At 34.4% G+C, this 12,018-nt stretch overlaps 2 protein-coding genes across 2 annotated transcripts; one reads left to right on the top strand and one right to left on the bottom strand.

The window, feature by feature from the left end:
* The first annotated feature begins 3,979 nt into the window (after positions 1-3,979).
* On the top strand, positions 3,980-6,635 carry LOC112058563 (probable NADH dehydrogenase [ubiquinone] iron-sulfur protein 6, mitochondrial). The gene is made up of 3 exons (XM_024099469.2): positions 3,980-4,247; positions 5,654-5,830; positions 6,489-6,635. The coding sequence occupies exons 1-3, from the start codon at positions 4,125-4,127 to the stop codon at positions 6,552-6,554; spliced, it is 366 nt and encodes a 121-aa protein (XP_023955237.1). The 5' UTR covers positions 3,980-4,124; the 3' UTR covers positions 6,555-6,635.
* On the bottom strand, positions 6,627-9,227 carry LOC112058564 (UPF0184 protein AAEL002161). Its single transcript, XM_024099470.2, has 2 exons — positions 8,942-9,227; positions 6,627-7,504 (listed from the first exon to the last, which is right to left on the bottom strand). Exons 1-2 carry the CDS (start codon positions 9,033-9,035, stop codon positions 7,344-7,346), a joined length of 255 nt encoding a protein of 84 aa, XP_023955238.1. The 5' UTR covers positions 9,036-9,227; the 3' UTR covers positions 6,627-7,343.
* Between the last annotated feature and the right edge of the window lie 2,791 nt (positions 9,228-12,018).

The raw sequence follows: 12,018 nt of genomic DNA on the forward strand, positions 1-12,018 counted from the left end.
TTCTTTTTTTTCTTTGACCTTACATTACAGGTTATGAGTGAGCACTGTGGGATGCGGGCTCTTATCTCAAACACGGTTGGGCGTATAAAGAATTTAACAGAGTTTGTATATACCTAGTAAGTTTTGTTTTATATTTTTTTTAATTGGGCCGTTTTCCCGCGAGACTTCCTGCAAGCGCCTCGTGTTTGACACGCTTTACCTTCGTACGCACACAGCGCGACACATCGATTACCTGTTTAAGGTCGTAGCTCATTAGAGCCACCCTGGATCCGACCCGCGCCGCCTCGCCTCGAGTGGTAAGTATTCTTCGTGTGGATTTGTTGTGATAGGCATGCGCTCACTACATCAACTCCGTACCATCAACGGATCGAGGTGTCCACGCGGACTGCGAGTGGACCACTTGATGATACCTAGGTGTGACGCGTGCACACCTTGGGCCAAACGTTTGTAGACTACTCGGAAATTCATTGACCATGACCACGCGTGGTTCACTGGTGACAACGCGACATCCTCCTGTCGACTACAAGTGGATGCCTAGCAAGGAGGCGGTGCGGGTCGGGTCCGGCTCTAATGCGCTACGTCCTTTAATGTCTGTCGCCCGCTTATTACTGGACATACCTACCCCAATCAAAAAAGGGTTTTAAGTCTGAATGAAAGGTGAAGTTTTAAATTCGTTTACCCTTTCTTTTTGTTCATCTAAAAGAACATACTCGTAGTCATGCTCGTAGTACAATATTGTTGTCTCGTACAATCTCGTGTCTGCGTCGTAACTTCGTAAGTGATTCAAAGTAAAATGTCACAAAAATCTTTGTTTCTATAGCTCCAGCTCCAATAACAACATGATAATTTTTTTATCGAATAGAGCAATGCTTTCGACTGCGTTATAACTGGGACTGTTTATGGAGAGTGCTAACAGAATTCTAAAGAACACTGACAATCTTTATAACAGTAGTGTAGGAATCGTAAGGATAGATGATATTACTTTAAATACTTTTAAATCACGCAAAACAAAGGTGTCAGGTAGGGCTGTGTGATTTCTCCTATGCTGTTCAATAATTACGGGCAATATATTATGAGACGAACTTTTGAAGAGTGGGATGGTGGCATCAGCATTGGTGGAGTAAAGCTAACTAATTTGCGTTTCGCTGATGACACAACTCTTAGCAGAATCAGAGACCGAAATGAAAACCTTATTGGACAGAATGGCTCAGCGGAGCGAAGAAATGGGCCTCTCTATAAACAGAACCAAAACCAAACTGATGATCATAGATCGCGCCAGTAAATCGCAGCTTACGGGTTTAGGTACTGAATTTGGAAATCGTCAAAACTTTATATATCTGCAATCCAGCATCAGTAATACCGGCTCGTGTGAAATCCCATGGCCATATGTGCCATGTCTCAGCTGCATAGAACGTGGAAAGACAGAGTCATCTCTATAAACACGAAAGAGCGATTTTCCATGCACTGATCTCTTACTTAGGCAGCTGAGAGAGTAGGTCTCTCGCGAAGCGATGTCATGCCGTGCAGGTGTTGGTACGGTCTTCTGCGCGCACGAACATACGGCGCGCTAGATTCCGGATGAATTCCTCCAATGAGGACGTTCAGTGCCGGTGCAACAACTTCCCGACAACGCAGAACGCTTCCAAGAGCACAGAACATGAGAACACTAATAATCATAACAGAGAAGAACGCCAACCTCATAATAGAAAACTCAACTATCCAAGGGGCCGAAGCTTCAGTACCAAGACTTTTAGACTTATGAGATTAAGCGTGAGACTGTACTTGGTTGCGAAAATAAATTAGTAGGTACAGAAATCAGACAGTAATCACACATTAATATTTAAAGTAAGTTCTACAGTCATTTGGACTAGTGGTGTAATACCAAGGTATGTTAAAATACTCATGAGTTCCTGGTTCGATCCTGGGTTTGTTTTTCTCAATTGGTTTCCTAAAATTAAAGCAAAAATCACCATTTAAAATTGCCGCTGTTTTAGTTCTAAAATATTCCGTTTGCGGAAATAGTAGCGCTGCTATGTCCAACGTTTTCGTGTATAGTCTGTCAAAAAAGAGATGAAAATTAATGAGGTCGCTACTGTCACTTACATGGTATCCCTGTTTATTTCACCTAAAAAAGGTTTGATAATTTAAATTTATTAATTCTTTAGACTCAACAATTTTATACAAAATAACATAACGCCTTTTGTCGCGTACAAAACAAAAACAAAAGGCCTATAGATAGATAGATAGATGTACTTTATTTGCACACCACAAAGACAAATACAAGTGAAATAAAAACAAATTAGGAAGAGATCAGCATACAAAAGGCCTATGTCCTGCAGTGGAACTCAAATTAATCAGAATCTGTAAAATTAACATCTAAATATTCATCATTTTCAGAGTGTTGGAACTTCTTTCCGCACTGTGTAAAAAGTGAATTTTTTGTCGAATAGCACACGGGTGGAAATCATCCAATACTTTTCTTGGGCGACCAATTCTATGTTTTACTGGTGTTTCAATTAATCCACCATTTGACATCCCTTCATCAACAATACGAATGATAGTTTTTGATATTCCTGAAAGTGTTAAATTGAACTTAAATTATAGGACATGTCCCAAAATGGGCTTTTATCACATTACAACACACTTCACACTAATATTATAAAGGCGAAAGTTTGTGTGTAAGTATGTTTGTTCCTCTTTTACGCTGCGGTTATTGAAGCGATTTGGTTGAAATTTGGAATGGAAATATATTTTACTCTGGAATATCACATAGGCTACTTTTCATCCCGGAAAAAAACATGGTTTCCGCCGGATTTGTGAAAGACTGAAATCCACGCGGACGAAGTCGCGGGCGTCCGCTAATTATTTTAAATTTTTAAGCAGATGGATAGATATTTTACGTATAGAAGATACAAATTGCTGTTGATAAACTAATTTTTAGAATTTTTGGAACCCGCATTGATTAGATAAATATTTTTTTTGTTTCGCTCCCTCGTCTACAAATTAAACATAGACAATACAGTAAAAGTGTTCAAAACAGCCAATTTAAACACCTGGAGACGTAGGCGAGGGCCACCTTGAAACCGAGTTTATAATGGGTTTAGCCTAACGTGTTACACTCTGCTTTTCAATACTGAGAAAATAAAATAGTTTAGTTCAATATTCAATGATTTATTTTAATTGAAAATTAAATGTACAAAGTCTACAATTTTGGATATTAATGGAGATGCTTTTACCCGGTAATATAATTTCCGACTACTGTGAAGATTAATAATGAGTATGTGAGGTAAACGTGGGAGATAACAAATTAGGATCAAAATTCTCACTAGATGAAGACAACAATTACAATTAATGTTGAAAAATTTGTAAGTTACGGTCACAAATTTACAATTATTTTCTGAAAAAAATCAAGTGTGTAATGTGTATTATTTACGCCAATTGTTTTTTAAATTCTCGCTTTTTAATTTTATTTTTTTCACATGAGAAAAAGGCAAAGGTATTACACCGTAAAGGATGTCCCATGTCTTCTTATCTCGCTCTATTCGCAACTCAATAAAAATTAAATAAAAAAATGAACGCGTTCCACAGACAAGAACGCTGCATTTCATTCAAATTTAAAGTTTTTTATTTATTTTTCAAAACAATCAGGGCCCTACTTAGTTGTCACTCGGCTATAAAATTTGTTCTACTTAGTTGTCACTGGGCTATAAAATTGATAAAGGCTCAGCCTCCATACAAAATTGTCCTTTAAAGTAAACAAAAGTGTAGACATAATGTAACTTTTTCACAAGTATCAAAACGTACTGATTTGACAGTAAACATCCATCATTTCAATACGACATGTAAACAATGCAAATTTTAGTGTTACCAAGCAAGAATTTTACTTAGTTCCCTTTTAATTATCTCCATGACTTTTTTGACACCTTCACTTCACCTTGGAGTCTAAATTCTTTACAACTGTCTATTGAGTACATATTCAACGCAAAAATGTTGTAACAGTAGAAATGTCAGAAAATGACATCTGCCAAAATTCCAAAAACAAAAAGGAATTTTATGTCTGGTTTTAAAACATTTAATTTATTATTTTAGTGTGAATTAATAAAAAAACCAAGGTTTTTGAAAGAATGAATATAACTATGAAGTCTTGGCCCCTGATGAAGTATGTTCCACGCACTTGTGGGACCACCCGTAGTGTAATTCGTTGCATAACGAATAATACTGAAGATGTTACCACTCACACAGGCCAAGTATTTTTTTCTATAAGTAATATACTTTATTTTTAATATATCGAGTAAGAGAACTCTGACCTTTTTACCGGAAATGTAATGATTTAAACTTGTCGTCTAATTGTGAATAATTCAAACACAAAAAGAACAATTCTAAATGAAGTTGCCTGTATATTCAATCGTATCGTAGATAGACTTAAGGGCCCTACTCACACATCTGCCGCAGGGGCAATCTAGGGTGCACGGCGGTTGTGGCGATATCGGGAGTATCTCTACACACTTGCCTGCCGTGCAGTGTTCCAGAATAAGCAGAGCTGAGCACAGGTATTGAGAATGGCACCCATATTATCGACCACTCAAAAGATTGGAGTAGCCTTGGCGCTTTCTGTGGTGTTACCTCAAAAAAAAAGCAAAAGGAGATACTGGGTGAAGAAATGGCTACAGAAAAGAAGTGAGTTATGCCACATGAATATTATAAAAGTACACATTTTGATTCTACGCTGTTTGTACGTGCACTCCGTGTGACAGCTGCTGGCAAACTGACTGAGAAATTGCCCCAATCGCGCTACACACGCACCGACGGCAGGGACAACTTAGGGATCAAGGATAGTCTCGCGCCCCTGCCGCCCTGCCGCAGGGCCATCCTCCCAAATTGCCCCGGCATGCCTACACACATCACAATTAAGGATGCAATTAAGGGTCATCCCCACTCCTACACCCTAGATTGCCCCTGCGGCAGATGTGTGAGTAGGGCCTTTTAGACTGAAGAATCTACATTTATTCTAAAAGCGTGAGGAGTCACAATGTCAGTTTAAGTGACATGAAGCCTTTAAAGTACAAATTATTTTGTTTCAAACATTATACTTGCTTACCCAATATACTGCATGTTTAGTAGTTTCAGATCGAAAAATAAAGTTATAAGGTAACAGATTGTATAAAGAATAAATGGTATGTTAATTCTAAACATGAACTGTATGTAAAATTTCATCAAAACTTGTTTAACCATTTTTGCATTATTGAGTAACATATCATTTTAAGTCTCCAATTTTTTTATATTATATTTCTGTGCCACTAATCACAAAATAGCTACCTACAAAATTAAGCCCTAACCTAACTATTTAAGAGACCGAAAATTAAAATTAAATAAAAAAGGTTTGTCCTGATATTGTTCCATTAAAATCTCTACAGTCTTTCTGCAATTACAAATAGTGTCTTGACTTTTTATTATAGAACTATATTATAACTTGGCGTTGACAGACGAAAGTGGAAATTGCTGGAGGAGGCCTATACCCAATACAATGGGATTCATGCAAACGTAATATAAAAAGAAAAAAAAAAAAAAAAAATTGTATTACTAATTTGTATGAAATAAATAAAGACTTTTTATTATTATTATTATTATATATTATAACTATTATTCTTTACAGAAATGGGAGTCTGATGATTATAGACTTGCTAGATTTAGTCTGGCTCCAAAGCAAGTTAACCCTAACTGGGCTATTAAATTAATTGAAGAAGTACCTCCAAAGGAAACAACAGACAGAGTGGTATGGTGTGATGGAGGTAGCGGCCCTGAAGGTCATCCTCGAGTATATATTAACTTGGTAATATACTTTACTTCTATAATTTTTAATGCCTTGTATTGCAGCCTTAACCTGGCGTGAATGATGTAAAAAAATAATTACTGGCTATGAGGTGGGTGTGCACTGTGCATACCCAAATATAGATTTGATGATTTTCATAACTAAAATGAGATAATATCACAAAATAACCCAGTTCTAGTCATAAAAGTATTTATATTTCTATAAAAAGTAGTATTTTTAATGCACAAATGAACAATAATTTGTAATCATGACTCAATCTTCAAATATTTATGATAACATTGTAATTCTGCTATACTAATTTACTTCAGTTCCATAAACATATATTGGGTTTCACATATACATAGTTTAAACCTTTGCTGACTTAACTGTCACTATTTAAACATTATTATCACTTAAAATCATTCTCTGCACCACCTCCTCCAGATACTGAGCCATTAGAGTTTCAGGAATCTCTCAGTTCCCAAATTTTTATTTACTAATGGTCGGGCATGACATATTCAACCTCACTCACAGGTCTGAAAAATTATTATTACAGCACAAAAAAAATTTTTACAGTGTCTTTTGTTGCTTCAAATGGTGTAACTAAACTGACTTTAATTTTATATTTTGTGATAAAGAAAAATATTTTGTTTTATGTTATTTGAATTATTACTTATAGGATAAACCTGGAAATCACTCTTGTGGATACTGTGGACTGAGATTTGTCAAAAAGGATCACCATTAGATTGCACTACATTTGAACTGCTTAGTCATATTTAATAGAATTTGTTCAAAAATGGTATCAATAAAAGAAAAGTTTAAATAATTAACAGTTTTTTATTTATGTACTTTAAAAACTACATAACATTGAATTTTTAACAATGCAGGTACAATTATAAACAGTGTTATATGTATGCTCTGTGGTTGCCCAGTACATTAAATATGTTAAATAATTGAAAACTTTGTAGTCGATTTTAATGTATGTTTTGTTACTTGTCTGTATGTCTCTAACATAAGAAAATGTGTTTTTACACATAGACCACACATTCTTTACCTACATAACAAACAAAAATACATGTTGAATTGAAAACCTATATATTTTTGTCAAGTCTGTTAATAATGATTAAAATATGGGTGGTTACTATACTCTTTCTTATCTCACTGAAAAGATGCAAAATTATCGAATTTAAAAAATTACAACCAATAAATATATTAACAGTATTCAGGCATATAAAATGAATAAAAAAAAACACGCCATTATTAAATTATGACTCACAGGGACCATTGGTAAAAATCCCTTTAATTCCTGCAAGGCCCACAGAAAAAACCAATGATACATCTGATTGAAAATATAAATAAACATATAAGAAAGGAATTAAACATTAAAGAAAGTTATTCAAATATATTTTCATTATTATGTACCTAATTACATTTTATATTAAATATACCTAATATATAAGTTTATTTTGCTATTCACTTTAATTCTAAATTTCTTTCTTCACCAAATCAGCTTAGTCCAGTTAACAATGTTGATTCATTTATTATTTTCAGCCTGTTGATGTTTTAACTGCTCTCTAATGTCTCTGTTAGATTGCAAGAGTTCTAGCAATCTGGAATGTATATCATCATTTTTTTGTTCTAAAATATCCAACGCTTGATTCAATTCATCCAGCTTAGAATCCAATTGATAATATTCTGCAATATAATAAAGATTTGTATAGTCCATCTTATGGATAAGCATATTATCAATCATTATAAGGGATTTTGAACTATGTGGCCTGCCCATTGCCACATGAGCATGGCAAATCATTGAGCAATGTATAACAACAAACAAATCAAAAATAAGAGATGTCACTAGTCATTAAACACTTATAATTTTAAAATATGTAGAAAGTGATAAAATCAAATTGTGATATTTGTTTACATATTATGTAGATTGTTGGAAGGGCTTTACAATATACACAATCATTTTCACAATCAGTTTTTTTTTGTGTAATTATTACTCTAACCTAACCTACACAAAATTTTGTTTGCGACAGACATTTGTTTTCTAATACAATAAAAAAAAATATATTTCCACAAGGACAAGGACAAAGTTTAAGTTACTTAAGGACAAAGTTGCAGGTGCCCATATACATGTAAATGTGATTGTAAAACCCAATACACAATTTTAACTTTAGGTTATATAGCCAAATCCAAACCTATAAGTGTTTACATCCTAACCTAACTGAACTTTATATTTGTTAGTGAACTTTATATTAGTGGGAAATCAGCAACTTTGTCCTTAAGGAAAGAGAGTATATTAGCAGAACTTTTTTTCTTATGTGGAACAAGTCTGAAACTTGCTCCAAACTTAGCTTAAACTATTTGTTAATGTACATGAAAATTGGTTTAGTAGTTTTTAAGTTTTGCTATTTTTTAGGTTCATAGTATGGAATTTTTTTTTTATTTCTCAGAAAATTTGTATTTTTGTGTGGTGGGATTAGTAGGGATGGGGTGTGGGTATTCACCCTTAACCCGCTCCGTGTGCGGAGCGATATCGAACCTCAGCCTTATTTTCACGTATTTTCATTAAAATTTCAAAAATTTATATTTCAAAAACTATGAAGTTAAAATTTTAGGAGTATACTAACATAAACAAGAACTAACAAACAATTTTCAAATTTATTGTGTAGATTGAACAAATTGTTTATGTATTTTATTAATCTATGTTATTTGTGTAGTTCTAGGTTAAGAACTAACAAAATAATATTAACTATTTAGTAGATCCTCAAAATTTAACTTGTCAGCCTTAATATCTTTCTTGCCTTCTCCATCTAATTGACACAGGCGTAATTTTAAATTAATAAGTTGTGTAAAATTAGATGCGTTTTCTAATTTCTACCTTAAATTTCAATTTGTTTGATAATAAACATTGCACAGCAAGTTTGGCTACTACTAATATAGCTTGGTAGTTTTGGTGCTATGCATACCATCTTATTCGTCAAACAATCACGCAGAGATACTCCGAGTATAGCTTGTTTAAGTAACTATGACCCATATGATTAGGATGCTCACAGTTAGGAGACCAAGTCTCGAATCCATATTGTGATCACTTTTTTAAAGAAGTGGTAAAGTTGAATAGTACAATACCTTCTCTTACGATTTCATTTTCCTCATCCTCAGTTTCTAAACTAATATTTTCACCTTCGTTTTCTTTAGGCTTGTCATCATCTGTCCCAGCCATTGTCTTTAATAAGATACCTGTACGCCGTTGCAAAGGTATTTAAACTATTAATTACGTTCACTACGAGATATAATAAATTCCTCAAAATAACTAGTATTATAATTTACACGATTTCAACGGGTTTTAATTCTAATTAGAAATTAATCCAGAAAAACAGTCACAAGATCTCAGCCACAGACAATGTTAATGCACACCAAGGAACATATTTACTAGACCTGTGTCGATCGCGAATGATCAAATCTCCGACACCCGATCACTACTTGTGCGTGAGTAATTGGGTCGCGGACGTTAAAAACACCCGATCTTATGTGACCCGTTTGGTGACCCGCCCGGGCGCAGACTCGATTAAAAGATCGAAAGGTTTTTGTTTACCATACTAAATTGAACTTTATTTTCATTACAATAACTCTCAAATCTGTAGATCTCGTGAATAATCGGGTCGCGGACGTCTAAAACACCCGATCTTGTGATTCATATAAAAACTCGATCACTCGACCCGACCACGCTAAATTGAACTTTATTTTTAAAACAATAACTCTCAAATCAGTAGTTCTCGTGAATAATCGGGTCGCGGACGTCTAAAACACCCGATCTTGTAATTCATATAAAAACTCGATCACTCGACCCGACCACGCTAAATTGAACTTTATTTTTAATACAATAACTCTCAAATCTGTAGTTCTCGTGGATAATCGGGTCGCGGACGACTAAAACACCCGATCTTGTGAGACCCGTTTGGTGATCCATATAATAAACTCGATCTCTCGACCCGACCACACTAAATTAACTTTATTTTGATTGTATTAGTGTTATAAATAATTATTTGGCTCAATTGCTTATAATGTCGAATCATCATTCGCAAGTACAATCTGTAGTTGTCTCTTTTTAACCGACTTCCAAAAAGGAGGAGGTTCTACGTTCGGCTGTATGTATGTTTTTTTTTTATTCGTATGTAAAGGAAGATATGTATTACTCTGTATTTATGAGTTTCATCGGCTTCATCTCGCGGCTTGTAAAGATATCATTCTCTATTCTGTAGTTGATAATGATGATGACTTGAGTGGTAAATTCGTAAGGAATAAAGTCTAAAATATATATGTAGGTATGTATTACTTTTAGCAATAGTTTTATCTATATAATATATAATAACTTTAATTATTTACATTTTTTTATCTATATTCATAAAAACATAAAATAAAATTTCCCATTTTTCGAATGTAAATTTAGACGATGACTTAATATTATTGTATCACCACGCAAAAGCGATACAATTACAAACCACAATATTTATTTAACTGATAGTAGGCATAACTTTGTTTTGAATCCGTCGGTCAATCAAAGGATCGGGTTCCGGTTCGGGTCTTATGGGTGTTCAGTTCAAATACCTACCTACTTCAAGCCGCGTCGCAACGATACACAAAACCCAAACAACCCGTGACCCGAATGATCGAAATGATCGAATCATTGAGACCCGATCTCCATGAGTATGGGTCGCGATCGACCCGGGTTTTATGAAACGATCGAATTACACAGGTCTAATATTTACTCAGGTAGCACTATAGATACTGGTTTAATGTTTATCTCAGACCAATTATAGAAGGACCTGTATCGCACTCATAGTCACGAACAAAATTGTCTGTCATTTTCCGAGGAAAACGAGCTGTTTGATATATATCTTATACTAAACTAGAAGTTTGTGCCCATTTTTACACCATTCAATTACACAAAAGGGTATTTTTACGGAGCTCTTTAACCGACGAACACCATTACAACTATGTAACACCGATTATATAGAGACAGTTTTTATAATCACATTAGATCGTTGATCATATACTTTGACAGAAAAGTAACGTTTAGCGAGGCAGGTCCTATACAATAATTGGTCTGAGATGTTTATTTATCATAGTCATAGAGACTAGAGCAAATTGAACATAAGGTATAGAGTCCTCAGCTGCCATCTCTGTATAACGCCATCTTGTGAGCACTGTTTAAACCTACACCGATTATTAAATACCAAAGAACTAATAGTAAGAGGACATGAAATAAGGTCACGTGATCTGAAGCAAAAAATTCTTAAAAATGGCGCCGTAACCGCCCACTTTTAATATCTTTATACCTGATACCCACAGATTAAAGAATATTAGCCAGATAGTGCGCTCGGAACACGACGGTGTCGTAGCCGTGTCAAATACAAAATTCTAAAAACGAATACTTTCTCGAGTCAGTACGACAAGAAGTGCCGCGTCAGTAATTTTCAATATTATTCAAGAAAAATGGCGTCTTATGTTTTTATAAGATGGAGTATTTTTTATTGGTAGGTAATTATTTATTATTATATTAATTTACGTAAATGTTATAAGTGTTAAATTTTGAAATACAAATTGTGAAAACAGTTTGTATACGCGGATATCGAGGCGACGCGTGTCGATTGTTTTTTTTGGGTTTTTACTGAATAAAGACTCATTTTGGATCATCTTTACTCTGCGTTAATACCTATCTACCAGCAGATATATTTAAGTTTGCACTTTCTTAAAGTAGAATCACAAGAAACACCATGAAGACGATCTGATTTCAAGAACAATATCAAAAAAACAAAACGTCAAAAACAATCAGATGGACATATAGAAGTTTCACAGGACGTAAATGGTCCCTTTAAATGGCGCCCACGTGCCAAAGCGGAGCTTTGTAATAATACGAATGATTTTGAAAGATACATAGAACTGTTCGACATTATGTTATCCTATAAAGCATTTTAAAAACAACGTAGGTGAGAATGAGATAAACATATTTTTACTCGTAAGGTTAATTACAGTATAACTAAAAATTATATAGACGACTTAGGTCCGTTCCTTCTCACTCTTTCGTCATTGATCTATCTACTCTACTCTTGTGTCTTTGTTTATTAATCGTCTTCTTCATCATGCCATGGGAACTTAGAAGAACGTGAAATCTTTATGAAGCAGCGCCATCTACATTCTAGATT

This window comes from Bicyclus anynana, chromosome 3, assembly GCF_947172395.1.
Source record: "Bicyclus anynana chromosome 3, ilBicAnyn1.1, whole genome shotgun sequence".
NCBI lineage: Eukaryota > Metazoa > Arthropoda > Insecta > Lepidoptera > Nymphalidae > Bicyclus > Bicyclus anynana.